The sequence below is a fragment of the Scleropages formosus genome, chromosome 18 (genome assembly GCF_900964775.1).
Source record: "Scleropages formosus chromosome 18, fSclFor1.1, whole genome shotgun sequence".
Classification (NCBI taxonomy): Eukaryota; Metazoa; Chordata; class Actinopteri; order Osteoglossiformes; family Osteoglossidae; genus Scleropages; species Scleropages formosus.
In genome coordinates this window covers 2929277-2943536 of record NC_041823.1, presented here as the reverse complement: position 1 = coordinate 2943536, position 14260 = coordinate 2929277, and the positions used below count along the sequence as shown (strand labels likewise).

At 50.6% G+C, this 14260-nt stretch overlaps 1 protein-coding gene across 1 annotated transcript in view; it reads left to right on the top strand.

Annotated features, from left to right (window-relative positions):
* rspo2 (R-spondin 2) overlaps nucleotides 1–13684 on the top strand; it is a 49002-nt gene extending 35318 nt beyond the window's left edge. The window contains exon 5 of the mRNA XM_018762883.2: nucleotides 12738–13684. Coding sequence (XP_018618399.1) covers nucleotides 12738–12853 — 116 coding nt within the window. The 3' untranslated portion in view covers nucleotides 12854–13684. The remainder of the gene's footprint in view (nucleotides 1–12737) is intronic.
* Nucleotides 13685–14260: the final 576 nt, after the last annotated feature.

Sequence of the window (14260 nt, the reverse complement as noted above, 5' to 3'; positions counted from 1 at the left end):
AATTGCCTGAGGCGGTGTCAGAATGATTATCCATGGCCGGCGCCCTGTCTGTTGTGACCGCTCTGCCAATGGACTAATCTCCATTTAATTAGATGGCTCTGCAGGGCTGACAGGGGTGGTTGTTAATACTCACGCCGCCGCTGACACCGGCTTTTCTCCCACTGGACCCCCATATGTGCCCCTCGCTCCCGTACCACCACTGCCAAAGCGCTCCTTGCTCCCCCCGCTCCCCCCTCCTCGTTACCCTGAACCTGACATCAAACGGCTCACAAGTGCAAAGGGCGTGGAAAAGCGGTGGCGAAAGAACCGCTCATCTTCTGGGTCTCGGGACATGCATGCCGTCTCCGCAGATTGTTGCACCATTTGCTCCGGGTCCGTTGCAGTCCTGTCTGGTGTCCAGATCCCAGTCTTAGTCCAAATCCCAATGTGAGTCAACGAGCCGTTTGTTCCCCGTGTCGGGGGCTGACTGCGAAACACTATCCAAAGCCCTCAGGTTTATTTGAACATCTTTCTCCACCGTGGTTTATGTTACTTGACCACCGTCATTTTGGGCAGCTGGAGCTACGGCCCACGTGCGCCGACCCAAAACTGCAGTAGGGTCGGTGACGCTGCACAAAGTGGGCTGTTATAAAAGCGAGGCCAGGACTTCGCCCTAAGAGCGACAGAGAAGCAAAATCACTGCGTTGCCTCCGCTGTCCGATGGATTCCGTGCAAAAAAGAAAATCCCTCCTGAAATCCAATGTACCATCAGTTCTCCTGCAGTTTTTCTTTGGATTTCAGTACCATTATGGCGGTGCTGTTCTGTCCCCATGGCTGAGGGGGTAAATGGTCCCCATCGTGGTTTTTCCAATCGATCAGTCAAGCCCCTGGATCTCAGTTTGCCCAGCAAGATTTTTGACTAATTTTGCATTCACTGCCTTAATTCCGGCGAGGTTTTGGCCAATTAAAATGTCATCGAACAAAACATAATAGTGTTGGCAGTGAGCTGGGAACACGTGAATGACCGATGGGAAATACATTCCCACCGTGGTGTCTATCCAAAGGTCAAACATGCCGTTTGTCGTTCACAACAGCACACTCTACACTAACCCACAGAAACCCAGGCCAGGAAGACTGGGTCATGACTGGTTGGGTGGGTGCGGTCACGGCACACACACACACACACACACACACACACACACACACACACACACACTCAGCTAGGCTGTCAACCTTTTGTAGGGCCATTAGTTGCTCTCTTAAATCATTTTTCCACAGTTTAAATAGCTACCTCAAGAGGAGTATCACTTTGCCAAAGCAATATACATTTGAGCCCAATTCACCCATATTTTACACACACTTAGAGACGTCTCTTTCTGACATGCGTGCAGAAGCACCGTTTCTGTACCGCGTTAAAAGTGTTTTACAGTGTGTTTTCCTTCGCCAGGGAGAAAGTCATTAACAGCAGTTTGAAGGCAGTCGTCCTGTACGAGTCGCATTCCTGGCGGGGGCGGGGCGGGGGCCAGCGGCCCCTGATTAACCGCCCACAAAGTGCCCCGCTCCGCGACCAAAATAAATAACGACGCCGTCATTTTGTCAGCGAGCGTCTTCGGAAAGCGCTGTTTGAAATACCCCATGTCTCACTGGCTTTTATATGGAGAATCCGCCGTCATACCACAGGCATGAACAATAAACATGTGGAGAGCTTTTCAAAGCCAGTGCACGCTGGAGTTTACAGTGGCTCCGTGTGATTTCCATCCGGCCTTTCCTGGGGGAATGAAGTGGGCCTTAGCTCTTTGCTCTCGGGGCCTGCCGTGGTCCCAGCAGATAAGATAAACTCGTTTCCACATACTGTATGTGTGTTAAACTGAGACCGCTTTACAGTATATGTTCTTCACATACAAAGACATATTTGAAAAATGGGACATCTGTTAAAGAGTCACCGACACCACATAACTGGGTGTCGACGACTGGCCACACTTCTGAAGAATCTGTCTCTTGGACCCTTCAGAAAGTGATATAGCAAAGTGAGGACTAGGATTTGGGGTCGGGGGGGGGGGGGGGGTGGGAGCAGGCATTCCTCAAGGACCGCCCTTTACCCGCTGTGTGCAGGATGCCCCCCGGGGACCCCACCCGGCTTCTCCTTGTCTCCGGGGCCGAGCGCCGCCTCCGCCAGCCAGCCAGACTTCCGTCCCCCCCATCGGGCCACAGGTTGAGGGTCCAAGCTGATGGTTAACCCTCACACATGTGCCCCCCCGCTCGCTTGCTGGGACCCGAACTAAAGTGCGGGGCTTTGCGTTTGCTCGAAAACGTGGCTGCTGGTTCCGATTTGCGGTGTTTTGACATTTTTGCATGTTTTTTGGCCGGTATGGGGGGCTTTGCAGAGGAACATCTGCTGCACACTTGGCTGAGCTCCGCCTCCAGCAGCCCCTTCGGTGGGCGTCTTTATAGAGCCGTCGCAGCTTGTAATCAGGGCCCGGTGATGGAGACCGACGCGCTGGGCTGTGACCCATTGGCTGCCACAAGCGTGGTTCAACAAGGAGACACAGAACAGAGCAACTGATAAGCGAGAGCCCTTTCAGATTCCAGATTTCTCTTTTTTTTCCGTTTAATTCCTCTATTTTCTCAAGCAATATGCCCTTTCTGGATGAGGAGCGCAGCCCATCCGAATCAGACTGTCCATAGAGAACCCAGCGCGCTCCATTCCCATGCACATCCCCACAAGGCTGTTTGTTTTATTACTAGGTGAGACCCCAAATCACCACTAAAATTACATGGTAATCGCAGGAGGGGGAGGGGGGAGAAAACAAACAAACAAGAAAATTAGTGCCACATGCAAAGAACTCATTGTTTGTCTTTGGCAAAGCGACTTGAGGAACCGAGACAGTTCAGTCCCCTGTCCCCCTCCCACAGAGTGATGTCGCCTATACAGTCGCAGCGTCGACTGGGTCTTTGTACTGTATACCGCAGTAGGAACTAGCAGCAACCTTCAGTTTTCAGCCTACCGGAAAAGCCAAAGGACTGTCGCACGTTGCCTATGCAGCTCAGATAACTTCAAAAAACGTCTATTGTCTCAACCTCGGAGAGACCGAGATATTGATTCCGTTGTCAATGGTCCTTTCAGCCGACAGCAAAATCAAAACTCAGTAGCGCGGGACGGCAGTAGTCGCCAAGACGCGGGTGCAGGTATTACGGCGAGTTTGGTTGAGCATCAGATTCTCGTTGTCGGCTCTCCATTCGAAGGACCCTCACCACCCCCCTCCGAGAGGGCTGCACCACGCAGACACGGGGCAGATTTCCTCTCTCGGGCTTCTGTTGATGAAAGGGATGAAGGGGCTTCGGGAGAAATGAGATGTAAAGATGCAGCACGCCACACAATTTCCTCCTACATTTTCAGCGCTGCGGGGCTCGCTGGGTCAGGACAGAACAACGTATCAATGTACCCACCGCTGACATGCATACGCTAACGCTAATGCTGGCAACTTTCTATAGACGTACGAGTTTATACACATGCGGAACGTACCAGCGACCACCCACTTACAGCTTTGACCCCGACAGACCCGGGGCAACGAACCAAGTCCAGACTGCCCTGCTCGGCAGTGGACGTGGCGAAGGTTTCTTTGCACAGGCTGCCAGCGGGCCGAGCGGGGAGGGAGGGGTGACGCAGAGCAGAGCTGCGTTGGCGGGGCTCACCCTCGAGTCTTTCGGGGGAGGGTCCGCAGGGGCCCGTTTGCGTGTACCAGTCCTTTCTGTCCGTGTGGATTTTATTTAGTCCTATAAAAGGGCCATATGAAATAGTACACTTTAATAGTTCCTGCAGCGATGTGGGCCCAATATCGATACTGGGAAATAAATCACACCCCAGAGCACACAAATGGGATTTCGGACCGTGTTTAAGAGCGGCAGCGTGTCGATTGCTTTCCGTCCCACCCCCGGCCGACGGCGTCCGTGGACCGCGCTGCGCTGAGCGTTGGACCGGCGCTGGCAGGAACCAACCAGGAAATGCAGCCTGAGGGTGAAATAGAAAACAAATGTTACCCCACATAGTTTGTTTTAATGGCGGTGAGAAGGGTCGCTCACATCCTTGGCAACCCTCTTTTTTTCCTGTACATTTCAATGCTAACACGCTATGAAAAGTGGATTTAACTTTTACTCAACCCCCCTTCAGCCTTTTTCCCAGAAAAATGGAGGCTATTTCGGGGACTAATATCTGATGGAAAAAGACTCCTTTTATGAAGGTAACCCGGGCACCTCGGTCCTATTTACGCGGAATTCCACGTGACGCCGTGGTGCTGTTCCTTTAAGTGCGAAAAATCCAGATGTATAAATAAGTAAGGCATAAAATTAGAGAGGCAATTATTCCGAGCTATGACATAAGTTGTTAATATCCTGGAAAAACAATGACTTGAAAGCGCTGTCGGAAGGAGCAGGCCAGGAGATGGACATGACGGCGTAATAACAGCTGCTTCGCCCCACCCTCGGGCATGGCGGGCATAGCTGAGATTTGTCTTACAATTACACTATGAATTTGTAGTATGTAAGGGGTTCTTTGAGCTTTAATTAGCCCATTTAGTCGGATTTCGTTGTCGGGGCGGTGTGTGGGGAGCGTCCGCGACCCTCGCCGTGGCTCCGGGAATAGCTCACGGGGCCTCTGGGAAATCGAGGTCGGCTTTTCGGTCGTCCCATCGGAGGAGCAACATGCCGCCAGTAAGTAGTTTGAGGGCGATCACCTGTAGGTTACCTCTTCAAAGGGACATGGGGAGAGGTGTGAGTGAAAGCAGCGAGGCACCTAGACAAGCATGCGGTATCACACACACACACACACACACACACACACACACACACACACACACACACACACACACACACACGTGACCTTCTTCCCACAGTCTGCTCCACATTTCCATTTGTTAACTTATCCAAAATTTCTTCAGAGTAACTTACAATTTTCATAGCATCATATTGTCACATCATTATGGCTTCATGACATCACAGTCATGTATGTGACACTCCAAAGTGACACTGAGCTACTTTCACTATACAGGGAACTGCAGCAGGAGGTGAGATTCAAACCTGATTCCTCTGAGGCCAAAGGTGGTGATTGTAACCATTATGCCACCTGCTGGTCATTATTTTTCTTCACTGGAGATATTCTTTCACTGTATGAGATTTTCTTCACTGTATGTTCACACCTTGCTGGGTTGTGTTCAGCGTTTCGCTGTGTCATCCTCTCCTGCCTATCGCCGCTGCCACAGTAAATATGATGAAGATGCATTTCTCAGCTGTTTTATCCAGGGTTATTGTCAGTTGCATTTAAAAAAGAAATCATATGTATATGTATATGAATTTTTCATATATTCAGCAATATTAAACACTGTCTGACGTAGTCATTGTGACAGTCATGTGTTACGCTGGGCTCCAGATGGGGGGGCGGGGGGGGGGGGGACAGGGGGGACTCAGGGTCCTGCCTTCACTTTTGCTTATAGTCAGAGCAACCAGCTTCAAAGCTCTGGGACCAAGAGCAAACCTGCTGCTTGAGCTCCGCAGATGAGAAAATAACGACCCACCTAATCCTAACATTAGCTTTTTAAATCGGAATGCATGTGTTTTAGATCATCCCGCTTAAGCAGCCCCCTGACTGTAAACAGAGCGCGTGAGGGTGGGGGGCTCAAGGTGCGCTCCGCCGTCATCTTGTTTCACTGCGTGATGCTGTGCGGGAAGGGGGTCCGTGAGGAACCACCGCAGGAAGATCCGAACATCGTTTACAAGGCCCTGCATCCCCACCCCCCCGCGAGATCGCCTCCCGACCGCGCCCCTCGTTTTCTGCTCTCATCCCTCCGGGCGCCACTTCCAGGCCTTCGTGTCAAATTAAGAGACCCAAAGTGATACTTAAACCGTTACCCTGTTGACTCGCACCTACGGGAAACCTTGCGGTGCTTCCTCGGAGGGAGACCGGGCTGTCCGATATTCCCTTCACAACATTATAAATTTATGTGCGAGTCTCTTAATGGAGGGTAATCCAATTTCGGGCCCTGAAATCAAATCTCCCTGGCGCCAGTAGATCACCTCATCCCTCAGCAGCGATGGTGCTCAGTGCTTCGTTTGTGAAAACAAAAAAAAAAAACCAAATCCAATCCGTTCCGATGCTAATAAATCCACGTTTTTAGAAGAGCTGCGGTATTAATGAGAAAAAGAACGCAGGTCGAACGGAGGGAGGGACTCGCGTGAGCGCTTTACCGCCGCTTACCGTCGCCCCTAATGCTTTCACATAAGATCATCTGCGCAGGGGCATTGATTTCCTGAGCCGCAGTGATGAGATTAGCTCTTGAGTTCCTGAAGAGCCTTGAAGTCACCGGACTGCGGCTGCGCTGCCCGTACTTTTCATTAGCTCATGGCCTCTATGGCGTTATTAATCACGGCGCTCGTACCTGCGTCTCGGGCGGCGGCGTCGGGGCCCGTCCCCCCGCGCACCTCTTCTACGTTTGATGAGCTGATGACGGACGACACCGATGTTAAACTAATGGGCCAGACAGGGGAAAAAGCGCACCGTAGTTTTTAACATAATTTGTCCGCTGGCCGGGGTGTCGGAAAACGAGGGAGTCTTCTGTAAACACTCTGATGAAGTGGGATTGAGGTGGAAACGGAGCGATTGGCGTTCAGCGGCCTCCGGATTGCGTGCCTCCTTGGCTCGAGAAGTGTGTGAACGCCGAATAGCTGCAGTGTGAAAGGAACAGAGAATTAGAGTCAGAGGTGGAAACTGCTCAAAATGTCCATTTCGACCAGTTAAACTAGAATCGCTTGTCCGCTGGAGGGTCCAGGTGGTCCGGAGTCTATCCTGGAATCCTGGAAACGGGGCGGTTGGCAGGGTTTATCCTGAACGAGACGTCAGCCCGTCACCGGACAACAACACACTCTTATTGAGTCGTGAACTCACACATTACATGCAATATGGTCACCCTATTTCACCTGAAACACGTTTCTTTGCAGTGTGGGAGGAAACCAGAGCAGCTGCAGGACATACGAACATAGGGAGAACATGCAAAACCCACACAGACTGAGCTGGACTGAAACACACATCCTAACTTACAATCCAGCAACAACGAGGCACCAGTGCTACCCGCTGTGCCACCGTGCTGCTCAAAAGCGACAATCGATGAGAATGAATTAATGAATAAATCTAACAGCGTGGTTTTAATGGCGCATAGAATCTTGGTCAATCGGAAAAGGCAGCCGCACACCAAATACCCGTATTTACGGTTCTTTCGAGGTGCAGCTCCTCCACAGCGACGTGGGCCTTGGTCGACCGCGAGGGTCTCCGGCAAAACCGTCGTTTTTAACCCGCTCCGAGACGCCCTCTGACATGTTTCTCGTTGCCATGTTTACGCGCCATTCGCTCGTCCGATAGGAACAAACTGTGCCGCGAAGGAATCGATTCGCTCGCCGGGACCTCGCGGTTCCTAAGTGCTTCTCAGACTGTCCGGGAGCTGCTGAGGAGCGCCCTAATGGCCCTGAGATGGCGCTCTCATCTGCTTCCGAATGCACCGTATATAAATAAAGTCGTGTTGTCTTATCTTCACGGGGTCCACTGCAGCACAGGTGACTGAAAGTACCGACTTGGGAGGCGGCCGAGGTCGAGAACGGAGAGCTGCGGGTGCCTCGCTATGTCAGTAAAGTGCCTCTGGAACGATGCCTTTTAAACGGCATCGGTAAGCGCTCCGTTGACGTCGATACACGGCGCGGCCGGAGCTCTCTGTTCCGAAAACTGCACCCGGCATCCAGTTGGCAGACAAGCTTTTGGCTCTAGCGGGAATCTCAGAAATTTCCCGCAGACCTACATCTCTGGCTCACAGAGGATCTGAACCCCAGTACCTACAGGATCTGATCACTCCCTACAGCCCAGCAAGAGTGTGGTGCTCCTCCACCTCTGGCTGCTTGGTGGTCCCACTCACAAGGGTCCAAAATCCAAAGTCTGTAGGTTCTCAGGTTTGGCCCCCCTCTGTCCCTCAGAGCTGCTGAATCCCTCTCACATCCAAGAAGGGTTTCAAACCATCTCTTTGAGAGCCACTCCTCTCCTGATCTCCTTGCAGCTCCATAAATGATCCCAGCACCTTCTGCTATGATTATCTATGTATTTGCAACTTGAATGTCACTTATTATGAATTGTTCCAATGACAGTAAGTAGCTGCAAACGGCTGCGACACCTGAATGGGGAGAAGCGGTTGCTGTTAAACTCTTCCCGCAATGGAGGTCAAGGAGCCATGATGAAATTCCACCACAAGTTCCCACCCCACCACGCTCAGCTACGTTCCCTCCGAGGCCTCGTGCTCCCAATCTGCCCTCGAACCCCCACCGCTCCCGGGGGCCCCTCGCAGGAGGTGCCCACCCAAGGGCAGGGAGGAGGGGGGTCTTACCCCCCATCTACTGAGACCCCTCTGCATCCTGTCCAAACGTGAACCTTGTTCAAATTATTGCTGCTTTTTCGCTTCGCTTGTATCTGACGGCAGATCCAGAGATGATGGAGAAAGGCGCCCGTTGCACAAGGTGGGCTCGCTTTTGCCAGCACAAGTTAGAGATTAAAAAGTGGAAATGGAAGGAAAGATTGCAGAGATTACCGTGATTTTCGGCTCTGGTACGTTTTCGTATTTGTTTTGCTGGTTGCTGTCGCACGAGTAAAACTGTGGAACAACAGCACCTTCTCTCACCCTGCGTTGCATATGTTTGGCTCTCTAAGAACGGGCGATGCGGTGATTTCCCTCGCGGTAAAATAAACTCTCCCAGCGTAGGCCGCTAATCAGCTTACTCGATTACACTCTTTGTGCAGAGCAGATGTGTATGAGAAGGCCGCCCTTGTTCTCGGCGCATGACGACGCATGGAGACAGTGGCGATGGGTTTAAGAAAGTCCTCGGGCTCTTAGATACCGCCGAGCTTCTGAGCCGTTCCTCCCTCGCGCGTCTCCAGAGCCAAGAACTGGTGTTGGACGCCCTCTAGCTGTCAGGACTGGCACCTGGATTGTGAAAGATCACGATTTTGCGTGCTTCCCGTCACCTTGCGCTCATCTGACTTCGTCACACAAGGTCACTTTCAATGTTACGTGAGCCCCTTTACACTGATTTACCCATTTGTGGAGTGCAGTAATTCAAATTCAGATCAGGGTAAGTGCCACCTTTGGGTTGTTATGCCAGAGCAGGGATTCAAACCCAGGCCCTTCGAGTGCTAGACAACAGCCCAGACCCTGTGCAGCTTGCTTCTCTGCAATGCTTGTTTAGTCAAGAGAACAGGGTTTTACCTTTAGGGTTACCCTTTCTTCGTACACGTTACTCCTAAAAAGTACCTTTTGACTCAAAAGCCATTAAAAATAAGATCAAATTTAATACATTTCCTTTACATGTGTGGTTTGCTGCTATTTATCAGACGATTTTCTCCAAAGCGACTTCCAACGAGCTCTATGTAGTGTTATGAGCCCACACACCTTATTCACCGCGGTGACTTACACTGCTAGGTACTCTACTTACGCTGGGTCACTCATCCATACATCAGTGGAACACACACACTCTCTCTGTCACTCACACACTACGGGGGAACCTGAAGAGCATGTCTTTGGAGTGTGGGAGGAAACCAGAGCACCCGGAGGAAACCCATGCAGACATGGGGAGAACATGCAAACTCCACACAGACTGAGTGAGAATCGAACCCACATCCTGTAATACAGTAGCACTATTTGCTGTGCCCCCGTGCCGACCGCTGTGTCGCTCATGTAGCTGAATGATGCAGGAGGAAAAATGTCATAAAGAATGAGTACAGCACATCCTCGTTATTTGGCCATTAAACTTAATATTTAATAAGTAAACTTACTATTTTGACTATTATTTAGCTGATACTTTTGTCCAGGGTGGCTTTAGTCATGAGGACCAAACCCCAACACTTGTATGATGCTGTCAAACAGCTGTTTAGGATCGTTTTGTTGTGCTCGGTTGTTGGTTCTAATCCCCGCTCTTACTGTAGTGCCCTCATCGTGAGATGGTACAGTCAAAATTACAGCTTTTAATCAGCAATTAATCATCCACAGGACTGGTAATGATAAAAACGCAGCACGTACTATAGTACTGTAGTAATATTATTATTAATAACACATCAAAACAGAAATACACAAGTACACAAGGGAGCACAGTTTAGCTGTGCACTGAAGTTTCTGTCTCTCTCTCGTCTGTGTGTGTTTGTGTGTGTGTGTGTGTGTGTGTGTGTGTGTGTGCGTGCACGCGAGCAAAATATGTGACGCTTTCATTATTAACAAATTCATATAAAACTTGAAAGCGGCTGTAAAACTATTTCTTTTCTTTTCGGCTGCGCGGAGAAATTCTTCCAGCAGTAACATTTCCAGTCCCCCTTCGTCGTCCTTCTTCCTGTGGAAAGTCTGGGAAACTGCGTTGCGCGTCTCCGTCGTGCGGAGGGAGACTCGGGTAGCTCAGGGCCGTGTCAGCGAAGGACCAGCGTGTTTATGTGTTTTCTGAGACCGCACGGTAAAAATAGGGTAATTCATTAATGGCTCCAGGGAGAGAAGGATGCTCGTCCTTCAATACGTACATCTACGGCATATCGATCTGTTCATCGAGTACCAACTGTCATTTGTCGAGTGCAGGGTCATTGTGGCCCAGAGCCGCTCCTGGATGCACAGGATGTGAGGCACGATATACCCCGGACAGGACGTTACTCCATCGTAAGGAAATGTATGTACACACTATGCACTGTACATACACTGTATAAATTTATACTTCCATTTGCTCATTTATTCAAAGTGATTTACAATGTTAAGTAACTTCACGGGTCATTTTACTGGAGCTATTCAGGGTAAGTACCTTCCTCAAGGGTACTACAGCAGGAGGTGGGATTCGAACCTGTGACCTTTTGGTATTTTCAAGCAAAGCAGGGTGTTTAAACAGCAGCTGGTCCACATGGTCCCACCGCAGCGAAAAGACCAAACCCGGTTCTGACCGACGTCAGAGTGTCCAAACGGGCCGCGACGCGGAGCAATACGGCAGCGGTGCGAGAAAAGGTCTTGGACCCGAAACAAGAGTCACTTTTTTCGTGCGAACATTTTGGTGAAATGCACCTTTCCTCACTCTGGATCGTACCTCATTCTGGAGAAGAGCATCCGAGCAATGAATAGACTGAAATGTAACTGTAAATGTGAACGGCGACGGGCGACTCGAGCTATTTTTAAAAAACGCCTCGCTTGCCGTTTCGCACGACTGTCCTCATTCCCCGGCGAAAATGGCTCCTTCGACCCTTCAAAGAATTTACAGCGCGTTACGGAGGAGTGTAATTGAGCTTATTGGGGCTGCTAAAAGGAACGGGCAGGAGGCCAAGCCATGCGAGAAGACCATTAGGGATAATGTTGCCACATATTACACAGTTCTGCCTCATTTTCCCGGCGAAACAGGGTGAACAAGTGCAACGACGGCATATCGAGCCAGGCACCGAAACCTACTGCGAAGAGATCGCTTTCCGGAACGTTCCCCTTTTCCCCCATCCCTCATTTTCGCCCTCGGTGAACCATAACACGCCGCATTTCTTTGTAGCGTTTCTGCCAGGCGAATATCTGCACGACATTCGAACGGCCACGCTTGCATCGTGATTTTGTTTTCCCTCCCTTTCGTCGCTTCATCTGGTCCGGGAGCCGTCGGCTCCGCCGCCTCGCCGCCCGACGGCTCACCGACATCAGGCTCCGGGCTCCGCGGCACCAGAGCACCAGTAAGTCGGGGCCTGGAGGGAGGCTTGGAAAGAGTTACTCAATTTCCCGATCGTCCTGCACGCCGTCCCCCTAGTAGCTGCGAGTTGTGAAGCTGGACGTGGACGAAAACACGTGTTTGTTTGAGTTGGGGCCGCTCTTGTTGCTCTTGCATGGCGTCCAGCTCGGCGGAGCTCCGCTTTAGCCACCTCCCGGGGACTGGGCCGCCCCACGGAGCACAGACGATCTGTTGGGGGATGCTGACATCCTTGGAGAAGAGAGTAATTTTTACTGCATCAGTTCAGTGAAAGCGCCTCGATCAGAGGCGCTACGGCACAAGGTGGGATTCGAACCCTGACCCCATACGAGGGTTGCGAGGGTGTTCCCGAGTGCTGTCTCAGAAAATAAACTTTACGGAGCAATTAAAGCTCTTTTATTAGCGCCACGTGATCCTACAATCCTGCTGTCTTTCATTCCTTTACTTACTGTGACCCCCCGTTTTTCACATTTGCAAGTGTCTCCAAACACCTTACAGTGTCAAGCTACTCACACTGATTCACCCACTAATACAGTGGGGTAAATTTTACTGTATCAATTCAGGGTAAGTACCTTAATCAAGGGTACTTCGGCAGGAGGGGAGATTCGAACCTGGACAAGGTGGCTGTTGGAAGCGCTCTGCCACCTGTTGCCCACACTGTGCTTTGGGAAGCATTGCTCCGGAGAAAGGTCTGGAAGGGCTGCAGTCACATGACCTTCTGGCTGTGACTAACCAGTCCCATAACCTTGTGCGTACCGCGGTTACACGGATGTTGGATGGAGAACAAAAGCTCTTTGAAAACAGACGTAGCTTCATCAAAGGACAGATTTTGGGTTTTGCAGGCTAGACGTGGAGATGGTCTCGGAGATGGTCTGCGGACACGTAGCTCCGCCCCCTCGGAGAAACGCGACGGCCGGCGGCGCTGTGAACGTTTGAACCAAAATATGACACTCTGCGGTTTCTGTTTCCCCTCCACGCTCCCCTTCCCCTTTCAGGCTCTGGAAAGCATCGGTCCAAAGAACCAAAGAGGAAGTCCAAGAAGGAGAGGCTCCAGGTTCGAGCGCAGAAGCAGCACAGCGACCACCTGGACACCGTGAGGACCCGCCAGTGAGGACTGCGAGGACGTCCCCCGAAGACAGAAAGAAGGAAAGAAGAGTGCACAAACGCTGCTAAGCGCTGCTCCACACACGCTCCAGCACCCCCTCCCCAGCCCCGCCCCGCCCCGCCCCTTCCTGTCCACCGGTGGCACGTTCCTCCCGGGAGGCCTCGGCTCCACAGCGCTTGTTCCTCGTCCTTTTCGCTCATAACTCATCGTGTCTGGAAGGAGAAGAGAAGAGTGGGAGGCGGATGCCGACGCGGGTTCGAGGGCGGGGAGAGGCGGCCGAGCGGAAATCGACGATCCCGACAGACCGAAGACGACGGAGAGGGAGGGCGGAAAACCTCGCGAGAACGGCAGGCTCAACGGATGTGAATTATGTCGAGATTGAGAAAAGAAAAAAAATCAAAAAACTCTATTTATGTAACAGAGACGCTTTTTCCTGAAGGAGGTGGACAGTTTCCTGAACGGCCTTCGTGTTCGTGTTCCTTCTGTACGTTCCGAGAGACAGACAGACAGACAGACAGACAGACAGCAGGCGCCACGCATCGGTACAGCGTATTTTATTCTCAGCACAGAACGTTTACGTCCAAAACCGCTTCACGCTCTACCTGTATATTGTGGATAAAGAAATTTAGTTGTTCCGACTAGCATGGCAGATCTCGTGTACATCGTGCTGAGTTCCATCTAATAAATAAACTTATTACTGTATTTTCAGTATTGAATTCTACATGTTTCCAAATGTGTTCCCATTAGAATAAAAAAAGTTGTAATACAGCTATAGGTAAAAAAATAAAGTAAAAGAAAAACATAGCCATTACATAGATATTACATTTATATGGTATATTTGATTTATTTATTGATTTTTTTTTTTATTATGTGCTTTGTGTTTGGTGAACATTTTGTCTCATGCAGTCTCACTTCCGTGCTGAAATATTCCTCGAGTCCCTTATAACAATACAAATATCTTGAATAAATGGTCAAATGGTTTGGTGTCTAATATATCACGAGAAATGTGTAGTATGACATTTATGTAACTTCATTCATTAATTTAAATGTTTCCAGCTGCAACTGTATTTTTATTTAGTTTGAAACGAGTATTCATTAAAAAAAGTAATTAATTTCATGTTAGTCATCGGACTGAGTATTTGTAGACTGTGCTTTATTAAAATACATTTTCACGTGAGTCCGCCGCAGCTTTCAGCTCATCTGTGTGGCGTCGGGGTGCGGCTGCGTGTCCCAACGTCGACATTCAGGACCCTTTAAGGGGCGCGGGTCCAGGGCGTTTGTGCGGGAGTCCCGGGTGAGGCCTTGAAGAGCGACGTCTCGAAGCGCCTCCGAGTCTGAGGTTCTGCAATCGCGGCATAAATCCGGTTTCCTCCGTGTCGGACCTGCATCGCTGGCAGCCCGTCGAGATGTACG